At 41.7% G+C, this 12,843-nt stretch overlaps 1 protein-coding gene across 1 annotated transcript; it reads right to left on the reverse strand.

Annotated features, from left to right (window-relative positions):
• Positions 1 to 7,141: 7,141 nt before the first annotated feature.
• On the reverse strand, positions 7,142 to 12,511 carry LOC124702033 (prohibitin-1, mitochondrial-like). The gene is made up of 5 exons (XM_047234126.1): positions 12,341 to 12,511; positions 12,116 to 12,232; positions 10,019 to 10,189; positions 9,709 to 9,921; positions 7,142 to 7,552 (listed from the first exon to the last, which is right to left on the reverse strand). Exons 1-5 carry the CDS (start codon positions 12,494 to 12,496, stop codon positions 7,358 to 7,360), a joined length of 852 nt encoding a protein of 283 aa, XP_047090082.1. The 5' UTR covers positions 12,497 to 12,511; the 3' UTR covers positions 7,142 to 7,357.
• Positions 12,512 to 12,843: the final 332 nt, after the last annotated feature.

Raw genomic sequence — 12,843 nt, forward strand, 5'->3', positions numbered from 1 at the left:
CGTTGAAGGTTGATGGCGGCGGGATGTAGTGCGGCGCAACACCGGAGATTCCGGCGCCAACGTGGAACCCGCACAACACAACCAAAGTACTTTGCCCCAACGAAACAGATGAGGTTGTCAATCTCACCGGCTTGTCTGTAACAAAGGATTAACCGTATTGTGTGGAAGATGATTGTTTGCAGAGAAAACAAGTAAAAACAAGTATTGCAGTAGATTGTATTTCGAGAAAGAGAATTGGACCGGGGTCCACAGCTCACTAGAGGTGTCTCTCCCATAAGACGGACAAGCATGTTGGGTGAACAAATTACGGTTGGGCAATTGACAAATAAAGAGAGCATAACAATGCACATACATATCATGATGAGTATAGTGAGATTTAATTGGGCATTACGACAAAGTACATAGACCGCCATCCAACCGCATCTATGCCTAAAAAGTCCACCTTCAGAGTTATCATCCGAACCCCTCCGACATTAAGTTGCAAAGCAACGGACAATTGCATTAAATATGGTGCGTAATGTAACTAGTGACTACATCCTTGAACATAGCACTAATGTTTTATCCCTAGTGGCAACAAGCACAACACAACCTTAGAACTTTCGTCACTCGTCCTGGTGTCAATGCGGCATGAACCCACTATCGAGCATAAGTACTCCCTCTTGGAGTTAAAAGCATCTACTTGGCCGGAGCATCTACTAGTAACGGAGAGCATGCAAGATCATAAACAACACATAAGCATAACTTTGATAATCAACATAACAAGTATTCTCTATTCATCGGATCCCAACAAACGCAACATATAGAATTACATATAGATGATCTTGATCATGATAGGCAGCTCACAAGATCCGACAATGATAGCACAATGGGGAGAAGACAACCATCTAGCTACTGCTATGGACCCATAGTCCAGGGGTAGACTACTCACTCATCACTCCGGAGGCGACCATGGCAGTGTAGAGTCCCCCGGGAGATGATTCCCCTCTCCGGCAGGGTGCCGGAGGCGATCTCCAGGATCCCCCGAGATGGGATCGGCGGTGACGGCGTCTCAGTAATGTTTTCCGTATCGTGGCTTTAAGTAGGCGGAAGGGCAAGTCGAGAGGCGGCACGGGGGGCCCACACCATAGGCCGGCGCGGCCAGGGGTGGGGCCGCGCCGCCCTAGGGTTTGGCCACCCCGTGGCCCCTCTTCGTCTCGTCTTCGGTCTTCCGGAAGCTTCGTGAGAAAATAGGCCTCCGGGCTTTTATTTCGTCCAATTCCGAGAATATTTCTTTACTAGGATTTCGAAACCAAAAACAGCAGAAAACAGAATCGGCACTTCGGCATCTTGTTAATAGGTTAGTTCCAGAAAATGCACGAATATGACATAAAGTGTGCATAAAACATGTAGATAACATCAATAATGTGGCATGGAACACAAGAAATTATCGATACGTTGGAGACGTATCACCCCTTAGATACCCTGTTAAGTAAAACAGTGCATAAAAATTTTGCTGCCCGAGTTCAATAGAATGTTACATCTTTCATTACAGCTGGTAAAATAAAGCTAGGAGGATCATCGTCCCAGAAAAAAGTAGTGCTAGAATTAAACGAGTATCTAGCGCCAGAGTATGCGCCACACCATTTCCTTCTCTTGGACAATGTTGCACCACGATGTTACCAATTCTTTGCGCCATCAGGTAGCAGTCAAAGAGGATAGCAGAATAAGGGCTCCAAACCTCCCTCTCTCTGTTAAAAGCTTGCACTATTTGTAGACAATCTGACTCAATTATAACCGGAGCACATCCCAGATCCTCAACCAGCTGTAACCCTCTCAAAAGAGCACTTGCCTCAGTCGTAGTAGCATTTAAGAAATTATCTCCAATCCAAGTTTTACCAGCAACAGCTCATCCTTTGTGATCTCGGAGCACCGCAGCAATTGAACATGTGCCATTAGGAAAGAAAAATGCATCAATATTAAGTTTGTAACAATTTGGTCCTGGTTTTTCACAGCCCACAACTCGTGGCTCCGCTCCCGATTCAGCTCCACCATAAATTCAAGGCCAAACCGAGGATAGCGAACGATGTTCTTGATGGCGAAATAACATGTTCGCCCTTACAGTATTGTCTCCTTTGCCACTAGATATACCATGTTGCCACAGCAACTATCTCCTTCAAGCCCAGGGACCCTAGAACTGGAGGTTTACAAAAATTATTTCGAAGGATTTCTTCTAAGATCGCATATCCGGATCTGTCCACCACAATTGCCTCTTGTATTATTTTCTTTAGTCCAAGGGATTCCCGCACATCTCTCGCACGATTACACATAAAAATAAGATGCTTCACGTCTTCTGCACCCTGCGCACAAACTGGACACTGCCCCGATACGGGAATATGCCTATTTGCAAATACAGACATTCCTAGTATAGTACCATGAAAAGCCCTCCATATATAAATTTTAACTTTGCTTGGGACTTTAAGTTTCCACAAAATTTCCCACACCGGATTATGGGAGGAGGATCTCTGGTTTGCTGCCCGGTCTAACTTATGCCCATGTAGATGATTCATTGAACATACTATGCAGATCTCACTAAAAATTTACTAGATTTTGTCATGTGCCATGCAATAAAATCTTCAGTCATCACTCAGTGGAATTCTCAAGATTATCATAGCATCAACCGGGTTAAATAATTCCTTCAACATCACTTCATCCCATTGCATTGTATCCAAATTGATGAGTTCACTCACATACTTTAGCAATATTTGTCCTTTTGGAGTTTGAATCCTTCTGTCCGGGCTACTTGGAATCCATGGGTCGTCCCATATATTGATCAACTCTCCATTACCAACTCTCCATATAAATCCACGCTTAAAAACATTTAGTCCTGCAATAATACTTTGCCAAGTAAAAGATGAGCCTTTTTTAGGGCTAGACTTTAAAAGATTTACATCAGGATAGTATTTAGCTCGCAATATTTGGGCACATAATGAATCTGGATTTGAAATTAATCGCTAGCTTTACTTTACCAACATAGCAAGGTTGAAAGCATGCATGTCTCTAAACCCCATTCCTCCAAGTTTCTTGGGGATACAAATTTTCCACCAAGCCATCCAATGCATACAATTATGTTCCTCCGTATCTCCCCACCAGAAACTTGACATTGCATCAGTCATTTCCTTTAGCAACTTCTTGGGAATATTAAAAACAGACATAGCATAAACTGATATAGACTGTATAACAGCCTTCAGAAGAATTTCCTTACCACCCAAAGAGAGGAACTTATCCTTCCGTCCTTCTAATCTTGTAATAATCCTTTCTAGCAAGTACATGAAGCTATCACTTCGGTCCACCCCTACCATTGCAGGTAGTCCAAGTTATTTATCAGAGAAAGCTTCGGTCATGATGTTTAGTTCTGAACATAATTCTACCATGGCATCTGTGTCAACATTTGGGCTGAAATACATACTACACTTGGCCTCACTAACCAGTTGTCCCGAGCTTGCACATTATTGATCAAGTACATGTCTCAATGAGGTTGCATTAGTCATATCTGCCTTCATAAGGATTAGGGAATCATCAGCAAAGAGTAAATGAGATACTGATGGCGCAGTTCTGCAAACCCTGACACCTTCCATACCACGAACCTCCTCTCTATGAGCCAGTAAACTTGAAAGAGCCTCTGCACAAATCAGAAATAAAATAAGGAGAAAGTGGATCTCCCTGTCTAAATCCTCTACCCGGAGTAAAAGAATATGTTTCTTGATTGTTAAATCTGATTTTATACTTCACAGAACAAACACACATCATCAAAAGATCAATAAAACCTTGCTGAAAACCAAGCCTTCTCAACATACTTTCTAGAAAATTCCATTCAACACGGTCATACGCTTTATGCATATCAAGTTTTACCGCACAGTAGCCCCATTTTCCTTCCTTTTTATTCTTGATCTTGTGCAGGCATTCATATGCAATCAGAACATTGTCAGTAATCAACCTCCCAAACACAAAAGCACTTTGCACTGGGGATATAACATCATCAAGAATATGTTTCAACCGGAAAGCAATCATCTTAGATATTATTACCTTGTACAAAACACTAGATCATAAAAGCGCGCGTTGCCGTGCCCGTCCATCTAAAAATAATAAATATTAAAATATTTATAAAACATGGAACTGAAATAACATAATACCATGTGATAAATGCTCATGTTTTAGAGCCTATCCATCTTGTAGAAAGAACATCAATATTTTCTGAACCATATAAATATTATAGAGTAAATTGGATGGTTGGCAACTTCCTATTCAAAGTTTTAGATATAGTATTGCACAATCTTACCCACATAATTGCATGAATGGCTAAACATATACAAGGATGGAATAAAAAAAGTGTAATAGCATGACGCCCTAAAATAATTCATGATACAACTTAAGTGCAAAAGTACTAATTAATTTTGATGGAAAGAATCAGCTTTATTTTGGTCATTAAGAGGGCACAATCTAGAAATTTTAGCGAGCTCAAGAGCAGTCATGCTTGCTTCTCGTCTACTTGATGCTTCTTGTCTGCATTACTTCACAATTAGACATCGCACGAGAAGAAGTTTTGTGTTGCACCTTCACATCTTCTAATATACTGGACTATGTGGAGGTGTCAGGCTACCGCTTGTTCAGTTCGAAAGCAATGAGCTCCCAATCTGTTTCAAAGAAGACTTTGATCGCCTCAAGTTGAGTAGTCAGAGCCCCAAAACTTCAGACAGCGCACACAGTTCCTCTCATAAGGAATCGTGGACGTCATCCTTCGTTCCCGCTAGAGGAGCTACGACCTTCCCCTTATCATGTCCCGCTATTAAACCCCAGCCTGTTGTATCATCCTCGGGAATATAGGAGCTATTTGCATTATTCCAACATACATTAGCGTGTTTGTTTGGGAGGAGTTGGAGGTAGGGAATGGGAGTTGAAGGTATATGGAGTTTTAATCCACTGATTGTTTGGATAGAATGGGTACCTTTGTTCTTCAGTCTCCCCTTAAGGAAATAAATAAAGTGGCAAAACTCTTTAAACCTAGGCATATTTTACAAGCATGTAATACATTTATATTTCAGCTAACTATCATATACACACTTGACTAAAGCAGTCAGTTGGCGTTTTGGAGTGAACTGTCAATAGTTCATCATTTTTCGTTGCTTGGATCGGTTGTAATGGTTTAGATTTCTAGAGCACCACCGAGTTGGTGCTTATGTTAATTTTAGTGTAACAGGATAACATTTTCCTGTTTGTTAATCGAATTTCAAATATTCACTTCAGCTGCATATGGTTGCATTAGCTTTGTTTGCACCTGTTGAGTAAGTATTGATAGCCTTGTTTAAGGTTTAATTTTTTTTGAAGGATGTCTTAATATTTCATTCTCCATTCGAAGCATGGCATTGAAATATTATGATTTAGTTATTGTAACTTAATTCTTTTATTTCAGGAACACAACATGTGACCAGCATGACACCTGGTATTCCATCTGTCACCCATCCTTAAGCTATAGCTAAGAATTTTTGTTGACTGATTTGCAATCTGCAAAGGCTGCACTTGCCCACGTAAGAAGTTTTAGATTAGAAAAGTTAGTTTGTTTATCTTTTAGGCTAACCTGGGTGCATTTTTCTGCGGGTAACCCGAGTGTAAATTGAACTCCTATTTCAGTTGCATATTAGATTCCCAATGCTGCAATATGCCAGGGTAAGTAGATAACGAACCTTATATGTTAGATCCGAAATCATTTCTTGGTCTTATTCAGAATGAAGTGAGCTCAAATTTATTGCTGGATATGCAAGGTAGTAACATTTTTTTGATCTTATTTAGTTGGTTCTGTTGTTATGTCGTACTAAAGTCAATTACTGTAAGAAAACCTAAGTCAGATATTGTTCATAAATATGGAATCCATGGATGGTGGACATCAGGTATGTGCCTCATTACTAAATGTTATCTATTCCTAATTCTCTTATACTCGTTCCTATTCTTGCATATTTCTTACATGATGATTTGTTCTCGGCTCTACCTCATGGGACATCTTTAGTTTCTGTGTTGCACATCATGTTGGCATTCAACTTAAGCCATTAAAATAGAGTGCATCAATGCTCACCAATGCAAGACTTGAATTCTTCAGAAGTGACCTTCATATTAGAGTTGAATTCCGTGCAAGAAGATGCAAGACTTTAGAGGATAATTCTTTTAATGTTTTACTCTGTCCAATTTTTGTACTATGGTATCATGAGAAAAAGGTAGAAAACAGAGATGTTAGTGTATAAGTTACGAATTTATGTAAATCTTCTACTTAACATGTATCATTGAATTCTGATTGATATTCAAGTTTTCATAAATGTCCATTTTCCTGAATTTTCAAACATTCTTTTCTAACTATGGACGGGCGCAGCAACGCGCGCTTTCATGGTCTAGTACATACATACAGTCACACCTATGAAGACACACACGCACAACCTACTCATATGAGCACTTCCAAGAAACTGCCACAAAAAAACTTCATCCGACGGGTCTTGAGATTGACAAAGTTGTCACAGGCGACTCGCTGTCGACGAAAACGTCGCCTCTCACTAAATAATATTCCGCATTTTTATGAGACGTCAAAGTGTTAAACCTGAAGTTTAAACTCTGGTTGCAGTGCCATCCTAACCACCCAACCACATGTTAATTCTCATTTCTAGTGCTGATTGTTTTCTCCGTAAGTACGACAGATGCATATGTATGGTATCTTTGCATGGATTTTCCCGTTATGTACATACTTTCCAGAACTCTGTAAATATGACTGATAAACATGACCTTCATGGTATATTTGCATGGATTTCATATTATTTATATACTATCAAGAAGCAAGCAGATCCTAGCAAATGCTACATACTATTTTTCATTTAACATCTCTTCTGGTAACCCAGCCATGGGGATGATACTCAGCTACCATAAAGGAATCAGACGATTCTCGACAGTGAAAAATATTGCAGACACTTCAGGCCATATAAACACAAACAGAACAAGTGAAACGTGGAACTGTGGAAGCAATGAAATTCATCCCAGAAACAGGACATGCGCACCAAGACCAGCATGCATAATCACCAAAGAAACAGAAAATCTTCCAGAACTAACAGCAAAACATTCACACCAGAGATGAGCTAAGCGACCATTCATATTAAACCTTCTCCCATCGGTTCATACAGCAAAAGCAGTAAGTAGCTGACAAGTTCAATTGCAAATTCAACAAAGCAATTTGCAGCAGCAAGGGCATTAACAGAAACTAAAGTGTTTTGTTCCTCTCGAAAGTACTCTTCTTACACGGAGAAAACCGACCGACGGCAACCATGACATGAATGACAGGAGATAAATCTCATTTCTTGCCCTTGCCCGCAATGTTGAGCTGCTGGAGTCCAAGTAGCAGGTCGCTCGAGTCCAAGAACACCTTGTTGCTGGAGCTTGAGATGGTATGCGCAATCTCCCTGGCGGCTTCAATCTGCCTGAGAGCGACGAAAGCAGGGTTGTTGGCGATCGCCTGGCCTATCAGCTCTGCACTCTTAGCCTCACCCTGTTGAGATGTAGAAAGAAACATCAGTGTTTGGATAAGGTGATCCACAACTCCACAAAAGAATTGTATAACAACCACCAGTCTTTGGCTCAGGTGCTCTTAACCTAACAAATGAAACATGTAAAAACTACCAGTGTTTTAATCAGGTGATCTCAAACTTAACATACGAAATGTATAGAGAACTACCAGTGTTTGGATCATGTAAACCAACCAAATGAAACATATAATAAAACTACCACTGCATGGCTCAGTTGCTCTTAAACTAAACAAATGGAACATGTAAAACCACCAGTGTTAGGCTAAAGTGTTCTCAAACTAAAAAAAAAAGCAGTGCAATGTATGAAACTATGGAGACATAAACAACATTAGCAGTATGCCTCTAGTAAACATACAAATGAACGTCTGAAACTATGGACATGGCGAATAGATAGTCTGAACTATGTTCATAGTTATAAACAGCATACCACTGAAAGTCTGAAACTACAAACATACCAAATGGGTCAAGTCTGAAACTATGTTTAGTGATATGAACATACCACTGAAAGTATGAATCGGTAAACATAGAAGGATGTTGCTACGTAGCGGCGCCGCACCGGCAGATTCCTGTGCGACGGCCCATTAACGGGTTTAAACGGCCTAAGCAGCGCGCGTAATGAAATGGCCAACGCGCTCCTCCGTAGAACGTAATTAGTTCACGTAACACCGCTCGAGTACATGCAGTAGTACTAGTAGCTTTTGCACCCGACACCTACAGCTAGCTGCAGCAACAAAAAGCAACTAGCTACACTAGTTAGCTCCAGATTCTTGTATGCACCTAATGTATAAAAATAACTATCGTTTTATTTTTACAAACTCATCAGGTTTATTGATACCCCTCCGGTTTTAAAAGAATAACTACCATCTTGCTTAGCAATAATATCTAAAGTATCAAATTATTTGAAAATATGTACCATGTTCTCACTAGCTACCAATTTTTTTTTAGGACCGCCACTAGACTTATTGTTTTGAAGCTCCACTAGCTACCAAATTATTTTGAAGGTAGCTACTGGGCTTCCCAACTCAGATTTAGCTGCTAGATTTTTCTGAACATTTACTAGATTCTAACTATCTAGCTGCCAGATTGTTTCGGAGGCAGTTCTTAGGCTCCGTGATTCACCGGCCAGATTGTTCTGAACACTTACCAGGTTCAGAGCGAGTAGCTACCAAATTCTTTTGAAGGCAACAACTAGACTCTGATTTAGCTCCCACATTGTTCTGAAAACTTTCCAGGTTCCGACTACCTAGCTACTGGATTCTTTTGAAGGCAACAACTAGGCTCTCTGATTCAGCTCCCACGTTGTTCCGGAGTAGCTATCATATTCTTTCGAAGTCAGCTACTATGCTATTCGAATTCAGCTGTTGCCCTGAGCACTTACCAGGTTCAAAAATCTAGCTACCAGATTCTTTAGAAAGCACATAGAAAATTCTTCAGAAACTACTACAATGCTCTTTAAACGGTTACTTTTCCTGGTGGGATGCGTCAATTAATTTGGGCCGGCGGTGTACAGGTTTTTCAGATAGCCTTTCGTGTTGTTTATAACTTATGTTTTCTACAAAATTGCTTAGAAACCACTGTCAACGTTTCAGAAGGTGAACAATATAGTCATGCATGTAAAAAATCTGCGATTTTAGAAGTGGTCATGAGAGAGCGCGCCGCTCAAAGTAAAAAACCACGGAGGCAAAAAAATATAAGCAATAGAAAAAGGTAAACATTGTTTGTACCACATACACCTACTACAGCGAACATCGCAGCAAACAGTGAGCATTTGTACTATAGCACTATTGTATGCACTGCACGAGTGTTTCTGTCAAGAGCATTTCAAAGCCGCACAGAAACGCTGTGCATGCACTCTAGCGTGCCGCCGCATGGAACAGGGGGCGTGCGGCACCTCTAACTAGCTTTTCCCAACATAGAAATAGGCGTTCACAAGAAAACCAGCCATCATAAACTCAACAAATGTTAGGCTCAAGTTTTCCCCACTAGTGTAATGAAAGACATGAAGCTATAAAGACACAACAATCACGGGCAATATGCCTAGTAAATATCACTGAACTGCAAACAGGGCAAGTAGATGGAGCCATATGAAAATCGCCTATCTAGTTAATATTTTGCTTACCTGTGCCCTGATAATTGCACTTCTCTTGTCTTGCTCAGCCTTCTCAACAATGAACTTGGCACGCTCAGCTTCCTGAGCAGCAACCTGTTTGGCTTCAATGGCATGAGTGAACTCCTTGCCAAAGCTGAGGCTGGTAATGGACACATCATCCAGAGCAATGTTGAAATTCTTGGCCCTCTCTGTCAGAATCTTCCTGATCTCCCTGCTCACAGCCTGCCATTACACAAAACAGCAAGTTATTCATTTGTTCTCAGAAGGACCAGCTAGCATGAAAATAAATGTAAACACAACATTCGTGATGAAACAGTACCTCTCTCTGCGTGATAAGCTGACTGGCATTGTATTGTGCAACCACAGCTTTGAGTGTTTCATGAATGATTGAAGGCAAAACTCTCTCATTGTAGTTCTCCCCCAGGGTCCTGTACATAGTTGGTAGTTTCTCTGGCATGGGTCGCGTGAGCACACGAAGACCAATCCTCACCTGTCCAAGTTATCAAGCAGTATAAATCAGATATTATGATGAAAGGATTTGCTCTGCAAATGTTGCTTCTAAGCAGAAATGCAAAACAAGAAACCTGCATCTACAGTTGTACACACACATGAGCACAAAAAATTCACATGTTGAGCAAGATTTAACTTGTTCAGTGCCGTAAATGGTGATGGCAACATGTAACGATCAAGCCAGAAGTTTCTCTACATCACGTGAGCGAGACCAGATGCAGTACTACAAGCAACCCAGCAGTCAACATTTGTTTTGAAACTAGCGACCAGGAAACACGAAGACAAAAAAGGCATGCAGCCTAGGTACATGAGCGGGGATAATTGATTGGATGAGAAAGGGCAACTAATAAAAAAAGTTAAAAAATGTATAATTACATGGAGGCGATTGTATGGTTCTCTTACGAACCTGCAAATGTGTACAACTAACTCTGATCCAATATATTTGTTCAAAAATAAGTGAATCTATAATATAAGACATGTTTACATATACATGTATTTTTAGACACGTATTTTAGATCGGATGGAGTACTATTTTATTTTGGATACGAAGGGGTAAGGCATTGATGTTTCTTCTTTTTAATAGGGGCGTAGCTACAGATCAGGCGACTGAAACTTACTAAATCTAAGTCACCAGACGGTAAGCTGAAGAGATAAATTGCCTAGGTTTCTTACATACAACGGGCCTACAGACAAAGCACTACCAGGCTTTGGATGCAGTCACAAAATGTGTGGCTTTCATGATTTTTCTTGTCACCTTTATATAAAGTGTATAGGAGAAAAAACAACAAAGCTCTATATTCATGCCTTTTGCTAGAAAAAAAGTGAAAAAAGATGAGGTGCAACCTATATAAAATATAACTGGAAAATCTTAGTTGCAACGCAGGCGAAACTAGAAAAATTTCAGTTGCAGCCCACGTGAAACTGGAAAATTCTCAGTTACACCCACATGTAACTGAGAAAATCTCAATTACAACCTACATGCAACAAGAAAAATCCCAACTGCGACCAACATGCAATAGAAAAAATATCAATTACGACACACATGCAACTGAGAAAAATCACCAGGCATGACTTACGATCCACATGCAACTGGAAAAGTCTCAGTTGCGACCCACATGCAAGTCTCAGTTATGACCGACATGCAACTGGGAAACTCTCAGTTGCGACCCACGTGTAACTCGGGAATATCTCGGTTGTGACTTGCGACCCACATAAACTGGAAAAGTCTCAGTTGCGACCCACATGCAACTGGGGAAATCTTAATTGCGGTTCCAGTCGCGACTTGCAACCCACATGCAACTGGAATGTATCTACGTTGCGAACACATGCAACTGGGAAAAATCTCGATTACTATCGGCATGCTGAGAAAATCTCAGTTGCGACCCACATACGATTAGGAAAATCTCAGTTGCGATCTAGATGCAATTCGGAAAATGTCAATTACAACCAACGTGTAACTCTCTAAATTAACACGAATCATGACTTAGTCCAATGGCTTGTGATAATTTTCTAGGCTACAATACATGTGCCGCTATTTTTTTTCTTTTGCAAAGAACAGCAAGCACAGAAGGGGGAAAAAATGCTAAACAGCACATCTACAAAGACACGGAAAATGCATCCCATAACAAAGTTAATGCCCGCGATAAAGCAGTAGCCAGCGGCCTGCTAAAAAATCAGCTTGCAAGGCATTTGGAGTAAAGGAGTTCCTGACACAAAACAATAAAATTACACTAATCTTGATGCACTTAATCTAATGGCTGACTAGGTGACTGAGATTTAATAAATCTAAGGCGCCTGATTTTCAGCAACTCCGTTTTAATAGAATGATGATCCGTGCACTTATTTTTCATTACTGAGCGTAGCGACTCTCACTTAGCAGAGACGAGCGAAGGGGATCTGGGGTTACCATCTGGAGATCCCTGCTCCCGGAAGTGCTCTCGACGAGGTTGGGTCGCGCGCGTACGTCGTAGATGATGGGCCTCTCGATGAGTGGGATGATGAGGTGAGTCCCCTCGGGGTAGACCTGCAGACAAGGAAGGGAACGGAGGTGAGACGACCGCGAGATCCAGCGAATCGGGCGGAGCAACCATGAGAGAGATCGGGGAGGGATCCTCGGAGGAGGACTATTCACCTTGTCCTTGATCCCCTCGAAGCGGTTGAAGACGATTGCCCGGTGGCCTCCCTCGACGTTGTAGAGCGTGTTGGTGGCGCCGAACCAGAGCGCGCCGCCCGCCAGCGCCAGCTTGACCATGGCGCCCGCCCCCGCCGGCGCCTTGATTTTGTTCATCTCGGAGAAGCGCGCGCGGTCGCCGGGGTTTAGCTAGGGTTTGTTTTCTGAGCGATTTGGGGGAGAAAGGGGGAGGCGGCGGAGGAAGAGGGAGGCTGGCAGGGGATGGTGGAGGTTAAGTGGGTCGGGAGGGACGATCTGGGCCGTCAGATTTCGGACGGACGGACGGCGCGTTTCTTTCCTCCGCTGCAAGAAAAATGCCACCGCTGGCTGGCTTCCGGTCCAAGATGAAGCGCACTGACTCCTGGGTCCCACTCCCTACGGTAGGCACGTTTCTCTTGTGTGACTCATCAACCTGCGTTTGTTGCTTCTCCACACTTTCGTGCAACCACAATCTATTGTCAAAG

The sequence above is a fragment of the Lolium rigidum genome, chromosome 3 (assembly GCF_022539505.1).
Source record: "Lolium rigidum isolate FL_2022 chromosome 3, APGP_CSIRO_Lrig_0.1, whole genome shotgun sequence".
NCBI lineage: Eukaryota > Viridiplantae > Streptophyta > Magnoliopsida > Poales > Poaceae > Lolium > Lolium rigidum.

Bases quoted from the DNA above. Each gene is read 5' to 3' on its own strand.
- LOC124702033 (XM_047234126.1), bottom strand. From the start codon at position 12,496: ATGAACAAAATCAAGGCGCCGGCGGGGGCGGGCGCCATGGTCAAGCTG. The intron at 12,233-12,340 runs GTGAATAGTCCT...CCTTGTCTGCAG, and splicing joins TCGAGGGGATCAAGGACAAG to GTCTACCCCGAGGGGACTCA. The intron at 10,190-12,115 runs GTAACCCCAGAT...TAACTTGGACAG, and splicing joins GGAGCAGGGATCTCCAGATG to GTGAGGATTGGTCTTCGTGT.